The 21,056-nt window shown below is 36.5% G+C and overlaps 1 protein-coding gene across 3 annotated transcripts; it reads right to left on the bottom strand.

Moving 5' to 3' along the window:
• Nucleotides 1-696: 696 nt before the first annotated feature.
• Nucleotides 697-18,849, bottom strand: LOC135689977 (uncharacterized). 3 transcript variants are annotated; one of them, XM_065207350.2, is made up of 11 exons: nt 18,696-18,849; nt 17,346-17,981; nt 13,061-13,169; nt 11,238-11,581; nt 9,059-9,340; nt 8,525-8,656; nt 7,852-7,977; nt 7,520-7,624; nt 6,670-6,908; nt 6,300-6,477; nt 697-5,941 (listed from the first exon to the last, which is right to left on the bottom strand). In XM_065207350.2, the coding sequence occupies exons 2-11, from the start codon at nt 17,862-17,864 to the stop codon at nt 5,546-5,548; spliced, it is 2,430 nt and encodes an 809-aa protein (XP_065063422.2). In that variant the 5' UTR covers nt 17,865-17,981; nt 18,696-18,849; the 3' UTR covers nt 697-5,545. The 3 variants fall into 3 exon arrangements, with proteins under 3 accessions (XP_065063422.2, XP_065063424.2, XP_065063423.2); XM_065207352.2 differs by having other exon boundaries at nt 7,520-7,606; XM_065207351.2 differs by having other exon boundaries at nt 17,346-18,029; nt 18,696-18,837.
• Nucleotides 18,850-21,056: the final 2,207 nt, after the last annotated feature.

Below are 21,056 nucleotides of genomic sequence, written 5' to 3'. Positions count from 1 at the left end.
GGAAATTACAGAAATGATACAGCCTGTGCTAGGGAGTGAGGTTGAAGCAACCCTTAAACAGATGAAGAATGCGAAAGCTCCAGGAGAAGAGGAAATCGTAGTGGAACTGCTGAAAGCAGGAGAAGAAACATCTATAATAAAACTGAAGGAGATATTTAACCTAGCCCAAAAATGAGAGACTATCCCAGAGAAATGGAAGAATGCCACCATAATACTAATCTCTAAGAAAGGGGACAAGAAAGGATTAAGAAACTACCGACCGGTCAGTCTACTCTCGCAGGTTTTCAAACTATATATGAGAGTTTTGAAAAACAGAATTTGCAACACACTAGAACCAGAGTCAACTACCAGAGCAGGCAACAAATGGATCACTTGCAAACAATCAAGTGCAAGAAAAATGCAGAGAATACCAAATTCTATTGTTTATGGCAATTGTTGACTATGAAAAAGCATTTGATTCAATAGGACAAGGCACAGTCATGAAAGCACTGCAAAACCAAGGATCGGGCTCCTAGTTGTGTTTGCATCGATTCATTCTTCTTTATTCATAAAAATTCACGTTACCAGAACTCAATTTTTACCCAATGAATTTAGCTGAACCCGTATGGTATTAAATTTTTTGTGCAGCCAAGAGAATTGTACAAAAAAGAAATGCATTGCAATGCAAGCAAGATGAAAATAAAGGCAAGTGACAACTGCATTAAACAATTCGGAAGATCATATCTTTCCCTATTAAATCAACTTCCAAGCAAATATGTTACGCTTAAAAAACTGCAGATAATATAAACTCTTTACACGTATGCTCTATTCATTTGAATCTAACAAATATATTAGGTAGATATAAACTTTGTCTAAATCAACATTTGTTAATGAAAATCATGAAGCCAGTTCACCAACTGGTCAAATAAAGATGCAATCTAAAATGCAAACCATTCGTTTAAAAAGCTGCTTCTTTATCAGAAAGAATGCGTACGCTACCTGCTCCAAGATTGCTCAATAGGGTTTCAAACGCTAAACTGGCTGTTTCGGGATTTTCCTTTTACTCAACAAGTATTTGTAGAGGTCTTGTTCATGTGGCGCCCAACAAAGGGCGGCTCAAACCTTTCAAAAGTGAAAAGTGAAAAATTTATGACAATTTTTGTCTATTGGAATTCTGGTTGGAGCTTGTCGATAGGATGAGGGTGTGGATACAACGAGAGGGGCCGTAATGTGAACTTTGCTTGAAGCAAGATTAAAAACAGAAGATGCCGAGATGTATCACAGATGCATCAATAATTTAAATTTTTTAGTGGCTTTGGAGATACCGCATCTACTGGGGTTTTTTAAATGCTTTTTATAATATGCAAGGAAGAAACGGGCATTCAGCATTCTTTCTGTAAAGTAAACATGAGATATGCGCGTGCCAGGCTGCTTTTGTAGCAAAAGGAATGATAGGAATAATAGGAGGTATTTTCTAAAACACTTTTTTCTGCCTTCATAAACAAAAGGAGACTTTAGAATGTAGAAAAAGCTAATGGTATTTCTATTAGTCCCTCTCTTGCAATGTCCTTTATCCATTCGATGAAACTGCAACTACTCCTGGGAATTTATGCAAGCGGCATCTCTAAATGCAAAATGAAGGGATTTATGCCTCAATTTTTCCTATGCTACACTGCAGCCATGGTTATATATCACTCTAATATAACAATCTAATATATTTATGCAAATCTGACGTGGCTTTATGCTTGATGCTAAACACAATTACTAACACGTACATTACTTCACTTTAGTCACACGGTCTTTATAACGATAGTGACGCTGTCCCAACTGCACTTTCAACTCGCATGGACAGGTCGTTAATTAATATCTAGCGTTTATTATACATGACTACCAAATACAGGACCTTTTATAAACCATAAAGTAAATTGCATACTATCACATTGCTTTAAATGCTAAAAACAAACCTAACCAAAATATTTTGAAGAAGATTAAGATACGTTCTTTGTTCACACAACGTTTTTGGGCCTAAGTTAAACAAAGCCTATAAAAACAGTTTTAGTTCAAAAATATAACGTGGCAATAAAAATCATCTAACCAAACATACCAAACATTAATTGTTTCAACATCTTTATATAATACGTTGTATAAATACGCAAGACCAAACAGAATTCCAACAGCGTTCGCTTAGAGGTGAAAACATTTCTTGCAAACCACTTTGGTGCCAACAACTGTACGCGTATATGGAAGCCTTTCTATCGGCTAAGCCTCATAACTGTGCATATAGTGTTAGGCCTGATAAGATGAATTGCGAATCTATTCAGTCTTGCGCAAAATTATAAGTTGACTTTTGTAAACGAAACGAACTAAATGTAACGAAAATGAGATACTTATGCGAGCAGAAGGCTAGCTCCTGTCACGCAAAAATAAAGAGATGATGGGATAATCATATTGTAAGCCAATAAGCTTCAAAGGACTCCCTATAGTTATATCGATGGTTTAAGGTTCGAGAAATTGAGTTCAAAACGTGTTACTGCTTGTGTTTTTTATCCCTATATGATCGGCCTATAGCATTCAGGTTTTAGATGGAGCCTGGGTACAATATGGAGGAAGGGGCATATTTCAGTCTAACCTGGAGCTTTGTTAAGACAAAAAAGAGCATTGGTTTTGCAATTTCGATTCAATTTTTCCACCACGGTAGTTTCTGCTTTCCTAAACATGACTTCGCTCTGGTGTAATAGGTGTCCTGTCAGAAGACAGTGACTGTCAGGGGAGTATGGAGGATAAGTAAATAAATCGTAATAAACCATGGCTTGTCTACCTTCAAACTACTTTCTAATCAAAATTTAAACTCTAAATGCTAAAATTAATTCAACATCAGTAAACAATATAACTCCTGACAGACCCCAACTGCTACTAGAACCAATGTTTCTAACTGTCTTCTATTCTAAAGTGAAAATTAGATCCTGGGTACTACAGAAACGAAAACACTGCCAAAAAGCGTTTTCTAGAAAGAGCAGTCACATTTTCCACGTGCAGCTGGGGCCAGACAGCAAGACAACTTAAATATGCTTTAACAAACTCTTGTAAAGTTGACGACTATAAACGCCGTATCAAACAGACACAACAAACAAGATATATGAAATGTAAAACAGCTAAGAAAATTCATATTCGGAACGAATCTATATCTTAAATAATATCAACTGTGATATATCGCCCAAAAACTAATCTATGCATGATTGTGAGAATCTGATATCATAATTAAATAGCAAACAATCGATCCCTTTGTAATAACTGCATGATTTAACAGCGATTGATACATCGTTAAATAACATAAGAGACATACAATTTTCTTATAAAATTACCCTTTCAAAATCAAACAAAAAACAATCTTTAGTTAGTCTACAATACTACTTAAACCAAATCAGTCAAATTCGATCCATTATGGCTTATAATGTCTGAAGAGAATAGGATGTAGGTTAGATCCTTGGCCCGATTTTAATATTTTCTACGGTGTTAATCAAATCTCGGAAACTTTGCACCGATCATACTAACACTGCTAAAGAGCAGCCAAAATCAATGACTTTTGCCAAATGGCTGCTATTACATAGGAGATTTCGGGAAAACTTTCTGTTTTAGACACGTGCACGGATAAAGGGGGATAATCAAACCTACAAAGGCTGAAGTTCCTACAACACGATGGCTGTTCAAAGAACTTTTAGCAAAGGTTGGCTGTTCACTTTTAGTCTTGAGCACTCACAAACATGCAGCAGAAATGTTGGCAATTTGCGGATATGTCCCATACCACACAATGAACAGAGATCGTACGCGTTACAGAAAATTCCGATTTTTAAAAAACGAAAAGGCAAGGGTGTTACGCATGATCAAGTAGGATTTATATTTTAAAAGTAAGTTTGGGCTCCGGAGTTAATAGCTGAGTATCAACAAGAATAAAAAAAACAAAATCTGCTTGTAAGAAAACAAGCTATTTTAAAAATTAAAAACAAATCTGTGTGGCTGAACAGAACTGCAGTTTAATAAAAGAAGAGGATATGAATTTTGAGGTAGGGAATAAAAACGACACCTACCTTGGTGATGTAGGTTTATGATGTCTTAATCAAATACGATAAGAAAGGCGGATACTAACACAGCCACAAAACAAACTTGATTTAACAAACTGAGAAAGAAATTTTAAAAGAACTACTGCTTCTGTCAAATAAGATCGAGAATAGAATCTTACTCTATATTATATACTTTCGTGGGTTCTATAGTAGGACTAAATCGGCGTATAAATGTTTATGAAAACATGTATTATGTTTATATACATGAAGCAACAAGGATCACACGGGACAGTTCCAAGAAGGAAGTTCGGTAGAATTCCAAAAGACACAAGGATACTTGGCAAAAACAGTGCACTTTTGAACCAGTGGCGGACACTTGGGGGGGGGCGAGGGGGGGGGGCAATACTTTAGAGGACAATGGTCTTTTGTTCGAAAACAAAGGGAAACGTGACGTCATCTTATTGAAAGAATAGGCTTGCCCCCCAATATTTGACCAAGTGTCCGCCCCTGTTTTGAACCGTATTGGGTGTCAATTAAATAGCCAATCATATTCACCAAAACTGACACTAGTTATAAACGAAGGTTGGAGGCATACGTCAACAAAAAATGTTTATTCCTGGATATCACGACTTTATTGAATTACTAGTTCACATCGAAATACCTGGCCAAACGAGCACAGGAATACAAGGCCTCTTAAAATGGATCTGTAACGAGACGAAGGATGCACTTCGCAAAAAGGGAGATATGCATTTTGATTCTGATCCTTGTTGCTTGGTGTGTGACACATCAAAGTATCTTTTTTACATTAAAGATTACTCAACAGACTATGTTCATGGAACTTTATCCAAAGATAAAGTCTCTGATTAGTGCTTAATGGCAAAGCTTTATAGATAACGGATCTTTGGAACGTTAGTGGCAAAATATGTCAAACTACAATGAACTCAATTTTGGGCATGAAAATGATGAAAAATTAGTCTTTGATAAACCTTAAAGATAAAACTTAACTATATACTGTAAAATTATAAGTTTAAATTCATATCTTTGATTGCCAGATAAATAAACGTTTGACTTCCCACCACTGGAGACGATTGAGAGTTTGCAGTATTAGACGTCATCACGATGCAAAACAAAAAAATATTCTGCACTGGGTCTCGTGAAACCTGACATCTGTACAATCAACTGATAAAACCTTTGACATATATAATCTCTGATGAAAATGAAATGAGAAACTTGGTGGTAGTTTTAGAAGTTTTAGAACTTACGTATTAACAAAACTTTTGATGGTAAAATTCCAAAACAAAAGTTGAATTGAAGAAAAGTGTGGTGAAGTCAAACGTCAATAGGCTGTCGAAAAATCATGAACAAATTTACCACAACTTGAAATTACGAATGAAAATTCAAATCAACTCATACCGTTACGAAATATACAGGACATTCTGCTACTGCGAACTGCTGAATAAAACTGCCATTCTGGACTCACTCAATTCTAAAACGAAGCCAATTGCTGCTTAAGAGTTGAAGCATTTCTCCACGTGGGCCCTGAATGCGTCGCCATCCGGACACTTAGAATCGCATTTTCTACAAATGAATCCTTCGTGGTTGTTATTACTTTCTTGGCTGCTGGTGGATGATGTTGTAGGGGACGTGGAAAAAGGGTTTTCATCACGCGGGTTCACCGGTGGACTTGGCTGCTCGTCAGAGGCCGATGACCAGCTCTCTCCAGACTTCATCCCAGGAGCACGTGACATTTGTGGGGATCCAAAGCCAGGTTGATGTTGCTGCTCAGATGACGTCAAAGGCCACATGTGGGGCTGATTCATCCTCATGTTATTGAATCCAGATGGGGATCTAGGGGCTTGCTGCTGGGACCAAATACCGCCACCATACCCGAATCCAGAGCCAAACTTGGGAAAAAATATCAACAGGGACTGAGCATCACGGTAAACACAAAAACTATAAAAGCTCAAATGACATAAGTTTGCTTATTAATATATTTTCAAAATTTGATAATTATATGAAACATGCGGGTGAGGGATGTTGCATATACACCTCTGCAATACTTTTATGCTCGAAGTAGTAAGGTGCAATATGAAGCGACAAAAAACAGACAAACCGATCTTCACATATAAAAATCATACCTTAAGAAACCAGTTTTAGATGATTATAAAACTTTATTCAGCTATGGCAAAACTCAAAGTTATACTTTGTTCCAAGAGGTCAGCTAATGACATTGCAGTTGAAAAAGAAAAGAGTAGAACATACCTGGCTGTTTAAGGGCTGATTCTGAGGCATGTTCTGCTGATTACCAAATCTCCATGGCTCAGCTTGAGGATTTAACAAAGGAGATCTTGGGCCCTTGTTCATCAACGAGTACTGGTTCTGCCCTGGTGGAGGTCTAGGCGCGTTCATTTGGCGCTGCCAACCATCAAACTGCCCTGGACTGAAAAAGAAAAGGCAAAGATCCGCCTTTACAAAAATCTCTCACAAAAAACAGTGCCAACTCTCAAGAATTATCAGTAAAATTCAATAAAATGGAAAGAGCGAGAAGGAGCGTTTATTTTGCATCTTAACATCTTTGCCTTGATGGAAAAAGACAAGCGAGGGTTAAGAACATTAAAAACAGAAAACATACCCTCCTGAATTGGGGCGTCTGTCGCCAAAGGGACGATTCGGTCCGTAGTTATTATAGCCATTCCTGTAGCCACCTCTTCCACGATTAAGGTCATCAAGAGGCCCAGAATTAGGTGGGCGCATTTGGTGCTGGTTGGGAGGGCTGAACTGGTTTTTGCCAAGTGCTCTGTCAAAACCCATCTTGGAACCCATAAAGGACGGAGTTGACAGCTGACGCATCAACTTGTTACCTTGATTTTGCTACAAATAGATTATGGTGCAAAGGTATTAGCGAGAAGGTATATATTGTTTGGGTGTGGGGGCTGCTGAGGTAGGTCACAAAATAAGAGCAAAATAAAAAAGGCATACATATAGTGCCACCGTGATATATAAACTTCAAATAAAAAAAAACTGGTGCATAGATTATTATAATATCTCCGAACTGCCAGCACATGCCTGTTTACTCAATTTTTACTCAATTGTCAAGGTATATACATAATACAATGACAGCAGTGGCGAGCAATTTGGGGGGGGGGGGGGCAAGCCTTTTATTTTGATAAAATGAAGTCGCATTTTCCCATTACTTTCGAGTAAAAGACCATTGTCTTATACCATTGTCAAAATATTGGAGTGGGGCGACCGCCCCCTTGCCCTCCTCCAGGTAACCGCCACAGAATGATAGTACAAAATCTTAATGCTTAACCATGTTTGATGAAATTGTTCACAATGAGATTAATAATGGAAACAAAATGAAATATTACAATCTTATGTATAAAAACACTGTTTTACTTTGTAATGAATAGGAAAAGACTCTAATATGGGAGGTTGCAAATCTCTGTCATTGGAGTTTAGGTAGTTGTTTCAATACATACCTGAACACCAGTGGCAGCTTCTAACTGCTGGGCCAGCCGCTGGCGGTCACCGTTCAGCTTCAAAATGTGCTCTTGGTACTTGTAAACCTGGCGAAAGGAGTCGCACTTCAAGTGTACAGTGATAAAGATGAATGAACACGAAACAGGCATATGGGTAGGGTGGAAAAAATACTAGTAAAATATTGGTGTTATTACAGTAACATGAGCCTCTATGACTAATCCCCCCACAAACGCGAAGATCAGCTTGAAATAAGTAACTATTACTTGAGAAACAAACGAATGCATGTAAATTCATTACAAGCACAGTGCAGAGTACAAAGATTTTCTGTTACCTGCTCTTGGAGGGAGGCTAGCCTCGCTTGGGAGGTCTCATAATCTCTGCGCAGTTTCTCCCTCTGAGCCTGTGCGCGCTCTCTGTCCTTTCTCTCACTTAAGACATCTTCTTTGTACGATTCAGCCTAGAAGCAAATTGAAAAGTCAACAAACACCTACCAAGTAGAAAACACAACAGCTTGCTACGTTAAACAGTATTTAATTTGAACTAGGTGAATAGGCACAGTGGTAGCACTAGGTGAATAGGCACAGTTGCTGAGAGGGCGTGTTCTCCAGGATGAAACTTCAGACAACCTATTTGAATAATTTAAAGATATAGGAGCATCGAAAAAACACGAAATCATCGCCCCAGTCGATGTATCCATCTTGCTTCTGCTTTTCATGCATTATTGAAAACGATTAATGACGGAAAGAGGAGCTGTTTCACAAGACAGCTTGAAACCTTAATTTTGTTTACTATTCAATACATGTAGCTGGTCAATACAAATTTCGTTTCTGTGTGTATCAATTTAACATTCCATGATTTGCTGTCATTGTGTTTAGTTCTATTTGATGAGAGAAAAGACATAAATTTAATTTCTCTTGACAAAGGCAGAGCTGTGGTGTTACTTTGGTAGGGCATGATGTTAAGTATGACCAAAAGTAAACGGAAGATTGTAAACGAAACGAAACCTGTTGTTGCAACATGATCAGCTGGTCGTGGTTCGGTAGGCCATGTTCTTGAATCAGTTTTTTCAGCTTCCGAAATCCATCAACTTCTTGTTCCAATTCATTTTGAATTCTCGTCAATTCGTCGTTTTTAATCTAAAATGCACAAATGGACACTGAACGGTAATCCGAATCGGCAGTCATTTTATTCGTAATTATATATAAATATATAAGTTAGGTAAGACCCTTGACAATACTCTGTTCATAGTTAGACAGGTGACACGCTATGAAATATGTGCATATGAACTAGCAGCCCTCTATTAAATGGACTGAAGCGACTTTGTCGTAAGCTAACAATTCAAATATGTCAGTAGACAAAACATTACTGGAACTGCTTTAAAAACTAACCTAATGAAAAGGCAACTAAGAGCAGTACAAAAGTGCAACATGAATTCAAGCAGTCACTTGAATTCTGAATAAAGCTGAAATTCGAAGAGCAATAATCGGGTGATAATGTCGTAATATAGAAGCAGAATTTATGGACACTATGAGCTATACCTGGTAGGATTTCAAGCTTTCAGTCATTTTCTCAACTTTGTGTTTTAATTTGTTTTGCTCTACCAACAGCAAATACTTATCCTGCCTGTCCTTTTCTATGGCTTCTCGGGCGGCCATAAACATACGCTCGACTTCTGAAGCTTTTCGAACCTCGTCTTCTTGACTTTGGGCCACGTGTTCCTTAAGTGTCTTAAGTTCTTGCTCCAGTCTATGGGTATCAATTTTCATCAACGCCTCTTCATGAGAATGTTGTGTCTTCAAATCGTCAACTTCTTTCAAAAGCTATTAATTTAAAAAATATCTTTAGATGTTAATAGGCCATTGTTCATTGCATATTTTGGCACTTTATCCCTTCTCATCTCCACCCCGTCCTCATTGGTGTTATTTATATTGTTGTCATAAACTTAGAGGCGATTCTAAAAACACGAGATACCTCCTCAATATCTCGGTTTTCCTCCAAATGATTAAAAGAAAATACAGTCCTGATCACAGTTTATTGCAGCAATTTATCCAAAACAGAACCAAACCTTAGAATTATCACTTTAAAGATATATCCACCATTACAATTCTTGGCAAACGAAATATCATTTTGTTAATGCTTGCTAACCAGCTTTAAATTTATACGTTAAAATCCCAAATCGAAGATAAATTATATTTAGATTTTATCGATATTTTCACAATTAAAACAAAATTGGGAACAAAATCGGGTGACTGGGGCTGAGCGTCCAATAACATATTAATGGGCGAAGCATTGGGTTGGAAAATGACTGCCCTGAAATGACTAAATACGTGTCTGTGGTTTTGTGCAGAATATTTTCCAAACTCTTTTTCATAAATTACGAAGATGGTTCGATCTAGTAGTTCTAAGGTCCATCTTCACGAAAACGAAAAAAATACGCTAATGTCTTGACACAAGGTGTTCGTTTCTACCCTTGGATTGCATTAGAGGACTAGAGGAATGCAAAAGCTGCTGTTTTCTACGCACATGTCAAAACTACTATGAAGAAAAGGAGCAAAAACTTCACAATTTTCTTGAAGTATTTTTGAGGGCATGCTATCAATCGGTGAAGCTATTTTGGACTCAGTCTCTTGAGCTGATCAAAAACATCGATGGCATCAACCTCATTTAACTGATTTATCTACAGGGTCTTCGATGTTTATTGCGAAAAAGCGGGTGGCTTAATTTTCTTTGATTTTTAGCTCATCCGTAATATTTGTAAAGTATTTGTTCAGGATTTGTGCAATTTTTAGGTCGCTGTTTAAAAATTCTCCATTTTCCAGAAGATTTTTCTTCCATTTTCCAAAAGTTCTCCATTTTCATTGGTGATACTTGTACTTTATCCGCGAGAACTGGTTTGACTGTTTACCAGAACTTTTGTCTGCTAAATTTTGGGTGTCTAAATTTTTGTAATAAATTGATTTAGATTTTCTTAATATTGCAACACGTTTATTTCTCGAATGCTTGCATGCGTTCCAGTTTTCGTTGGTCTTATTCCTGTTGTAAACATTCTTTAGCTTAGACCGGTGCATTTTTGCTTTTCGCAGTTCTTTGGTCATGAACGGACCATCATTTGCACGAACAAATTTTTTCTTGATTGGAGCATGCTGATTAAGTACTTTTGTCATGTTTGTGTTTATACAATCAAAGGACACTTTTCCTGATAAATCGTTTATGGTATTAGCAATATAGTGTGTATCTCGATCCACAACCGGGTATATATACATCCTAGCTCAGAAATTCGATCACGACCACTTGAAGAGTATGAAACGAAAATCTTATATTTGACCGAAAATGTTTGCTTTTATTTAAGCTGACTGACCTGGCCGAAATTCGCCCTAACTGAGTACACAATTACGACCGTCGCAGTGCAGAAGATTTTTCGCATTCCATTCTTAACGTAATCTGGAAACTTTCATATCAAATATCCTTAACAAATAAGACAAATAAGAAAAAAACTTTGATACATAACAATTTCAATTTTTCAGGGGGACGCTGCCCTATATCATGAAACTGCAAACGTGTAAAAAAGATATGGTAATTTGTTCCAAATATGACATAAAAATACAAGCCATTGCGTATATATATATTTAGCAGGCCTTCAAGCAAAATCTCAACTCTAGACAAACAAAGTCCATTCAACAAAAAGCTAATAGAAAATTTGGTCAGTGCCATTCATACCTTTTCTTTCTCTTCCTTTGACTTCTTCAAATCCTCTTTCAACTCATCTGTTAATTTTGACAACCCATTCTTACCGTGGTAGTTGTATTTGTCATCTTTCTTAATCATTTTCTCTTCGACTTCCTTCGACTTGTTGTCTAGTTTCTCTTGTAGTACTTTCAAATCTTTTTTCAGCTTAGTCACCTCGAACTCCCTCTCTTTCTTCGTCTTTTCCATTTCAGTAGTTTGTTCAGACAATCTCTCTTCAAGGCTTCTGTTGTCACCCGTTTTCTCATGCAAAAGTTGTTCCATTTTCAGTAACTGGAGTGCTAGAAATACTGGGTCTGGTAACGCATGAGTATTTCCTAAAGCAAAATTTACAAGAAAATCAGCTTTTTGCATTAATGCTAATAGATAAAAACAGAAAATATATATATATATATCTACTTTGTTTGAAAAAGTAAAATAATCCATCTCAGAAGAAATCCACTGTAGGTTACAAAAACAGAACTGAGAAAAGTTGACATACAAAAAAATTATTATTCCTGGCTATCAATTATAAAAGACCGTTACTGGTGAATTTAAGCAATAACCAACTCCGTGGTTAAGTGGCATTTTCTTCACTTATTAATCTCCATTTGTCGGTGTAGGTTTCAAAACTTTTGCGGAAAATATAAGGCCCACAATAACCTTGAAGTCAGATAAAACAAAAGATATTCGAGAACTGTTTGGAGCACAAAACCTTCTAAATATATAACCAGAAAAAGCCAAACTAACTGCTTGGGAGCAGTTGAGTGGGAGTCCTTATGCACTGTTGATAAAATCCACTTCTTTATCTCGAATATCACACGATTTTAACTCAATTACGGGTGACAAAAATTTCCAATAAACCTCATCTCGAGCCTTAGAAACGATCAAACAAAATATTATTTTAATTTTCAACCATTATTGATACTTTGACTTCGACGAAGTTAAGAATAACACATGATTCCAGTCAGGAGTTGCTAGTCTTTAATGGGGATCAAAGCATTGTACAACGGAGCAAGAGTAATAAGAAAACAGTGACAATCGACTTTCGATAGTTGATAACTTTCGTTAGACTAAACTTAACAGAGTTTAGACTTGTTGGAGTCAAAATTACTATAGACATCCAATATGAAACGAAACAGAAGAAAGTAAATCAAGGCATTTCAAATGTCTGACATTTTCGAGCTAAAAACTTTTTGAAATCAGCTTTAAGCGAAGAGCTTGAAACTGTTAACTGATTTTTTCTAACTTTGGTAAGAAAGCCAAGTACTTCAATTTCGAGAGGAACTGTTTTCAATTGTGCTTTCAAAGTAACTAAAAAATCTTCTTGAATATTCTGTGTGTTTGTCAAACCTTTTTGCTTTGTTACATGAAGCTAGTAAAAGCGGGGAAAAACGAATTGTGAATAAACCTTTGCGATGTCGAATATATTTGGTATCAACAGCAATGCAAGGAACTTGGGTAATCGATTGGATCTGATCTGAACAGATCAGCAAAAAAATGAAAATGCTTTTGGCGCATCCACAGATCTTCAAAACGCAATTCAGAATCTGTTGATAACTTCTTGATGCATTGTGCATATTTTTTGTAAATATTTTTTCTATTATAAATATTCGTTCATCTGTTATTTCATACAGTTTATTCCTTTTTTATACAGCTAACTGGTCACAAAATTTCCTTAAGATTCTAGATAGTGCCCCGTGGGCCCGTAGGTTGCCCAAGGCCGGTTTATGCAAATGAAGCAGTCACAGGAATCGTCTCTGCCCTTTCACTTCACTATAACATGTTAACACATAAATAGTTTAAGTTGCACATACCATCAGGGGGCATCGATCCATTCTGTAAAGCATGGAGCTCTTGAAGAACTGCCTTAAGCTCTATCACTTGCCTGTTCAAAACTTGGTTCTCACTTTGAAGGAACTGAGTCTGCAAAGAATGAAATAATAGATCATAGCTGCTTTTGGCCTTTCGAGCGGCCTAGTGACGAATGCTACAGCTTTTACAGGCTAATCAAATGCAATGAATTTTTTTTAATGAAATGAAATCTCATTTATGCATGATTTATAGTACAGTTGATGGAGGGAGGAGGCGGAAGGTAACCATAAATTTAAAGCGTTAAAGAATTTCGTCAAGTAATAAATAGGTTTTTTACCAAAAAATATATCACTATCATAAAAAAGATCAGATTTCTGCTTGGGGTACAAAAAAATTCCACTTGCTATGACAAATTTGTCATTATTATAATCATCACTACACAACATGATGGGACATAATTTCAACCAACAATTACACAAGAACAAGAGCTAAGTAAATAGTTTCTCAGTCAGTTAATCATGTTTATATTAATCTTTCCACAGTCTAACTTTGGTTCGGTATAGTTTCAAACAGCATGACTTTAAGGGGATTTGCATTAACGTAACACAGCTTCCTCTAATGTGATGGAAGATGCAATTTTTAAGATAATAAGCTTCTGTTTCAAAAAAGGGCAGGGTGGCACCAATTGACTTTGGGAAAATATTTTCCCTCTCCCCCTCCCTCCCTTGACAAAGTATAGTGAGTCTTATCTTCTAAAAATTAACAAACACTTATTGAGTAGGGGCATGACATACTTGGTTGCATAGTCACTTATGGATACAACCATTAAAATGTTGCAAAATGGACATTCCATGTGACAGTTTACAAAACCTTTGGTGCTTTGTGCATGGTAAAGATAAATTTTGATGGAGAAAAACAAGTGTTCATAGCAGAATGGCTCATGTTTGGGAATGGCTTTTAATTGTTAATTGGAAGTTGTCTACATTCTAGCTACATAAAAACATTGCCTAAAAGACCTCAGTTACTGGAAATCACTAGCTTCTTGAGATTGGTACTTGAAAAAGATAAATCACTATAAGATATGAATTGCAGTTAAATACTTTGCAATTTGGCACTTGACAAAAGGGGGAATAAAAGCATGTTGATTGTGATCTCTAAAGAGCATGGAAAATCCTGGAAAGGACCTGTGCAACAACTTATGTTCAGATTACCAAAAAGATTTTTAATAAGTCTGATTGATCCATAATTATTGCATAGAAGCTCCTGTGATAAAGGCAACACAAGTTCATTCTAAACAACATTTTACATCAGAAATTAATTTTGATTTAACTATTAGAAAATGCACATCAACGCAAGTTCCAAAGATTGTTAGAGAATCAGATGTGAAAATTTATTCAAAGAGAACACAAAGTGAAAATTTATTAACAAGCCTTAGATTCTATTGGTCGCAAGAATAGTCAATCAGTCTTCATAATAAGCTTGCCAATATAATAGAACTCTAAAATCATGATGAAGTAGCTATATTAATCAAAACTTCATTATGTGCAGCATGATGTAGGAACGTTGCTCTCTTGCCAAAAATAGATATTTAATTCATTCATAAATTCTGTTTGAAAACCATATGACCATGCAAAAATTTAAAAACTTGATGTTTTTCAAAATACTTTCTTGAATCTTAAACCTATGAATCTTCCAAGCTTTCAAAATTTCATTAGAGGAAGAAATACACTGTAAGTCACATGTCAGGGCAGACATGGCTCATGACTGCAATTTTTATGTCATTCAGCCTTCAAAGTTTGTATTCAAAGTTATCAAATATAGAGCTACATAGGTTTTGAAGATAATATGTGAATGGCTATTTGTTTAGTGGGGATTATAGGAATAGGCTGGTGTAGATTTTCTTATCTGGATGTTGAAAATGCCCTGTGGTTATTGATTGCTTGTGGCAAATATTTGGTTTTACACACATAAGTAATTAAATAACTGAGAACATAAGTCTGATAAGAAATCTATATTTTGTGGTTATCGATTGCAGGTATAATTCATAAGCAAGGTAAACATTTGGCCAGATTTTGAACAGAGGATTTGAATTTTAGTAAGAGGTCTTTTTCCTGATTTAATCTGTTTTTACAAGTTTCTGCCAAAAATAATACAAGCCTGTAAAAACATCAAAGCAAAGTATTTCTGTTTATTGTGTACATCTGGGAGTCACAGGGACATTAAGACATCTTAAAGTACTGGCAGCAGCCAGATATTTGTGTGTGGCAACTTGAAAAAATGTGTTGAAAATTTTAACAAATCACTGGAAATTTTGTTGTTACATTACATAACTGATTAAATAACTTAGAACATAAGATTCTGATAAGGAATTTATATTTTGTTTCTTAATAGTCAATATTGAAATTGATTTCTTCCTTGCTATCCTTTTATAACTAATTTTACGTAATGATGCTGTTAAACTGCCAATTTTCAGCATCTTCCATTAATAAAAAGTATTGGAACATATAAACTAGAACAATCATAAATGACTGCATTCCAAATGTCTGGATGAATCTTTTCAGACCTGTCAACCCTCTTGGTTTAGCTGGGAGACTCCTGGTTTTGACTGCTTTCTCCCGGTCTCCCGTTTTTTAAAATTGTTCTCCCAGTTTCAAAGATGTCTAGCAGAATGTCTAGGAAGATTCTTCACCAAATTTTCGATTGAACTGCGCATCTTATGCTTCCAAGACAGGTCCATTGTGTATGTTTTCTTTTTACAGAGGTATAATTAAGATATAATGGTCACATTGACTTCCACATGACAACAATTTTTTGTTAGTGCTAACTGATTAACAAAAAAGCACTAAAAGTTATTATGAAGATACTTCACATGATAAATTTTGTCATAAACTGTTTGCCCAGCACAACATTTTATCAGGGATATTTATTCCATTAACAAATTATTGTGACCTCCCTGTTTTTGACCAAATCTCCGTTTTTCTTTAGGAAAAATCCAAAATCTCCAGGTTTTGAACATTTAAGGTTGACAGGTCTGTCCTTTCCAAAATTATGGGCCACTTGAGAAAAGCTGAAGCTATTTTTTCAAGACAAATCCTCCTTCCCCTTTGATCAGTGCTAAACTGTTGAAATTGTGTGGGTATTTAAAGTGTATGGGGGAGGAGGTGAAAAGTTCAAAAGGAGGAGCAATGCCATACCAAGGATCAAGTTTATCTTGAATTGTCTTTGCATGCCCTCAAGATCTGGCATCAATTTGTTTCTGGCAAGGGTTGTATCTACTATGGGGGCATATGACTCAAACACTTTAATCAATTTAATAATCTGTCATATTTGTACTTGTTTCTCTAGAAGTATAAATAAAAGATTAGGTATAAAGATTACTTCATACTATCTTTATTTTTGTGCTCAGATGTAATATTCATTCTAGAAATATACTAATCAGCTTACACTATTTGGTGTATAGAACAGGGGGGTTCCAAGTTGCTACTCTCGAGTCACGCTTAGTGTGATCACCAGTAAACAGTTGCCTGCCTATATGGGACCAAGCACTTTACGAAAGACAGTAATTTTCATTACTAGTGTATTAGAAATAAAAACAGGATTGCAGAGCTTTTTAAAATCTTTAAAATTTTTAAAATAAGATTTTAGCAGCAAATATGGGTTTGTTTTTTATCAATTTCTAAACCTGCAGCAGAACCCTTACATAAGACAAAGCAATTTCTAAAATCCATTCCTTAGATTTTTGGACTTTTATTTGCAAATTTCCTCACTATGACATGTGTTCTCTGACAAACATGAGAGTGAATATTGAAAAGAGGCTCAACTTTATCATCAAATAAGCATCTTGGTGAAAGTTATATATTGAAAAATAAAAATCCAAAAGTGTTGTCCAAGCTAGAAAAGCGCTAACATCCAAAATGGGAAAACAGGTTCTGATTCTTAGCCAAATTTGTTCAAAGACTTTGAAAGGGCTGACAAAAGCTCTTTGTTGAAAGAGCTGGAGAAATGACAAAAACAAAAGAGTAACTTGACCAAGATTGGAGGCAAGTAAGAAATTTAAAGCGGAAACAAAGACCCTTGAAGCAGTGTTTTGCGGGTATACTGAGGGTTTCACGGCGGATTAAAGTAGTTTTGTCTAGTTTTTCAAACAGCTGACCAAGGCCTGAGGTTACATGATACACCAGCAAATTCGGTGCGAAGTACTGAAGCTCATAAGCAAATAAACGAAACAGTTGAAGCAACAGGTCAAGCCATTTCGAGAGATAAATAAACAAGAGCAGCAATTCTTACCCTGAGGTCTCCCCCGTGTCCACTGAGAGAAAAACGATTGTCTCCCCTTCCATTGACACCTCCTTGGGATTGTTCCTCAGTAGGACTCGTGATTTGGGCCTGATGCGATGGCAAAAACGAGGGGGAATGCGGATTCAGCGAATTCCCAATGTGAAAGCCATTCCTTGATAAATTGTTTCTGCTTGTGCTATTGAAATCAAATATTTGATGACTCGAATGATTGAAAGCCCCTGGCTGATGACCTTTGCTTCGTTGTGCCTGTTCTTCGGCAGGCAATTTTCCATTCATGAACGTATGTTCAGAAAACGGAGGTTCATTTGAAGAGAAAATATGCGCTTTCCCATGCGGCCCGATAACATCTTTGTGCTCCTGTTCCCAAATTTTGTTTCTCATTTCAGTGCCCAAGCTGAGCTTTGAAAAGTCCATCCAACCCTCCGGTCCACTGTCTTTGTTCATCTTTTGCATTTCGGATACAGGTAAATCCCATTCTATATGTTCGGTCTCTGTGCTGTTCGACATTTTCGGACTTTCCTTGCCTTAACTCTCTAAAAATGTGAACATATTTCCAGTTGTTTTTTACATGAAACTCAACAATATGGGCCCTTGACCCTTGCTTCTCCGCATCCGTTGTGTAACCTGCAACGTAGCCCAAGCAACATGAGTCCGTAGTAGGCCAACTATGGACTAACAACATGGCATAAACATATTTCATGAGCATTTTGGCAGGATTAATCTAAAATCATAATCAGCCAACGACGTGAATTGCTATGGTCATTTAAATTTAAATGCCACTTGGAACATTCATGCGTTGATAAGCTTATTAATCGTGGGTTCATTCAAATATGGTAAGATTCTGTAGAAACAGAGTCATAGGTGTCGAGGAGTTTCAATTGTGAAGTCCACTGTGAATAAAAATGCCGATTGCCGTATACTTCATAATTTCCCAAAAAGATTATATGAGTTTCCAATTATTTAGTTGGTCAAAGAGTTTATAATTTTTGAGTTAATCTATGAGTGTAATGAATTTGTTGAGAATGACAGTGTTGAATCCAAGAAGTCCGGCCTTGGTGCTTGGTATAATATGGTCAATTCATTCCGGTCAAATCAAACTCAGAAAGACAAAATTGCATAAACTCAATACACATATTCTTTGATGAAAATCAGAATTTAACGGAAAGGAAGTAGAAACTTGTCGCCGATAGTTTGTTTTGAGGAATATGACATATATTTGCCTCACGACAACAGGCCTTTTACAAAAATCAATCACGCTGAACTAACGATAGACAATATTCCAATTAAAAAACAAAGCCTAATGATAGTGGAAGATAAAGGAAGTTAATCGATACTTACTAATTTGCTTTTTGTCTAAAACTGACTTATCTTTACCCCTGACTGCCTTCCTAAACGCCGAGCACTTGACGCTTCTGCCGACTTTCACTACGCCAGCTACAATTCTTCTTCGCCTGCTGAGTTCCTAAGCCATGCAGTGCTAGCATGTGGAGATCTGGGCACAACATCAACAAACGTCATCAAATTCGCTGAGCAAAGAAGAGAAGCAAAAACACCGAGAAGGATTAATTAATGGCCATTTTTGAATTATTGAAATCCAGCCTAAAGCTTAAAGCATATAATTTGAATAAAAAGCACATATCCACGAAACAGTCAAAATACTGACTTGTGGCCAAAATAGTTGCCTAGAATTTACCATTTGATGTTGCGTTAAGACTTTGCAAAATGGTGTTCTCAATCTAAAGATAACATGGAAAACTGACCTTCATTTGAAATTTCTTTCAACTATTAAGTCTTTTCCAAATAAATGTCAGGAAAGTTCAGACATGCAAAGGCAAAGGACTCAGAGGGATGTTGTTTTTGCAGAAACGTATTCATTTTCTGGAATTGTTTTATATTATTTTCGTTTATTTTCAAACAAATTTATTATGCGTGAGGGCCTTGAAATCATGATTTAATTTGCAAATGATCGGAATGTGCAAATTGTTGAGGCTGGTCTGAGTATTTCGTGTTGTTACATACATTGACGTTGTCAGGAATTGATTTATATTATTTTCGTTTATTTTCAAACAAATTTATTATGCGTGAGGGCCTTAAAATCATGATTTAATTTGCAAATGATCGGAATGTGCAAATTGTTGAGGCTGGTTTGAGTATTTCGTGTTGTTACATACATTGACGTCGGAGCTACTTCAAAGTTGGAGGGGCACAGACAGAAAGGAACTCTCTGAGAAATGGGGAATTTTCCAACAATTGAGGAGGCATATGGCCCTGTTGCCACCACCCTCTGTCCCGATTTACAAGACAAAGAAGTGATATATTTTTCATGAAGCCGAATCCGTTACGAAGCGAAATAGTAGCAATAGACCATAGCATCACTTTTGGACTAACCGAAAACTTTTGGACAAACAAACTTTGGGACACAAGTTTATATGATGCATGGCATTTCTGGCTTTGTTTCACGATTATTTTCTTTGGGTTTAGTTTCATGGCCTCATCTTCAATCATCATTAGTAGCATATTTCTGATCATCGACATCTTCTTGGTCATGGCCTTCTTTACCAATTTCGCTACTAACAATTTCTCTCTTTTGCTGTTAAAAACGGGAAATTCTGTCATCGATAATCCAACTTCCTACGTTGTTTCCAAATCGTAGTTCTTAGAATTAATTCCTTTAGTAGATGGAGATACCTCCTCTTTTTTCGTCTGATATCTTGGAAACTGTATGTACTCAGAACATTTTTCAGTTCTCGACGAGGATTTGGCGAAGGGTGATCTTTTCTATCGACAATTTAACTAGCCACCTTTCCACCTCAATCAAGAAAAGATCATCCTTCACATTATTCTGAAACAAGCCAAACTATGTTTTGAAATGCTGCTATTCGATTTCGCCTCGAAGAAAGCCACCAAACATTGAGATGTTTTAAACACAAGAAATCGAAAAGCAGTGAGTCAAAAGTGGAAATAAATTTCTCAGATTGCTTCTTTTTCCATGCTAGTTACCCAGGGGCGAAACTACCGGGGGGGTGTGGGGGGGTGTGACACCCCCCCAATCCAAAAAATAGTCGATTTCGCAGGGCAATCGAAGATTTTGCAGGGCGCCAAGAAGAGCTTTGTTGCCACGCAGAAATGCCACCTCTGAAGTTGGTAAAGGGCCGTTCACGAATTTTGAAATGGAAATATTATATTTGTTATGATATGACCGGGAGACTCCCGATTTCAGAGGTCATCTTCCGACCTCCCGACAATTAAAAAATCCTCCCGATTTTTGAAAAAAACTTATAATAAAAATAAAAAGCTGGTATAAAATAAAGAAGAATCAAGATCACTGTCAACAGTGCAACCTTTTCATAACAGACGAAACGATTCGATGTATTCACAACATTACAATAGTTACGACATCGGATAAAGCCAGACGCCAGACTGCCAGAAGCCAGACGCCAAACTTTTTAACATTTGTTGTTGTTTATTCATCATAAAAGATAACCTTTCTTATAATTTCAAACTAATCTAAGTGACATAAAATTGCCAAAAATTTTTGTAGGAGTTAAATCGGGGCTCGCATGGGTTCGCATGGGCTCACACTGATTGCAAGAAAACATTTCCTATAAAAATATAATCATAATTGTGCACAGTGGCGTTTCTAAGTCCAGAACTTTTTCGGCCTCTTCATTTGCCCCCCCCCTCACTTTCTAAGAAAGT

This window comes from Rhopilema esculentum, chromosome 5, assembly GCF_057945365.1.
Source record: "Rhopilema esculentum isolate cy_ngs chromosome 5, ASM5794536v1, whole genome shotgun sequence".
NCBI lineage: Eukaryota > Metazoa > Cnidaria > Scyphozoa > Rhizostomeae > Rhizostomatidae > Rhopilema > Rhopilema esculentum.
This window is presented reverse-complemented; position numbering and strand designations above follow the sequence as displayed.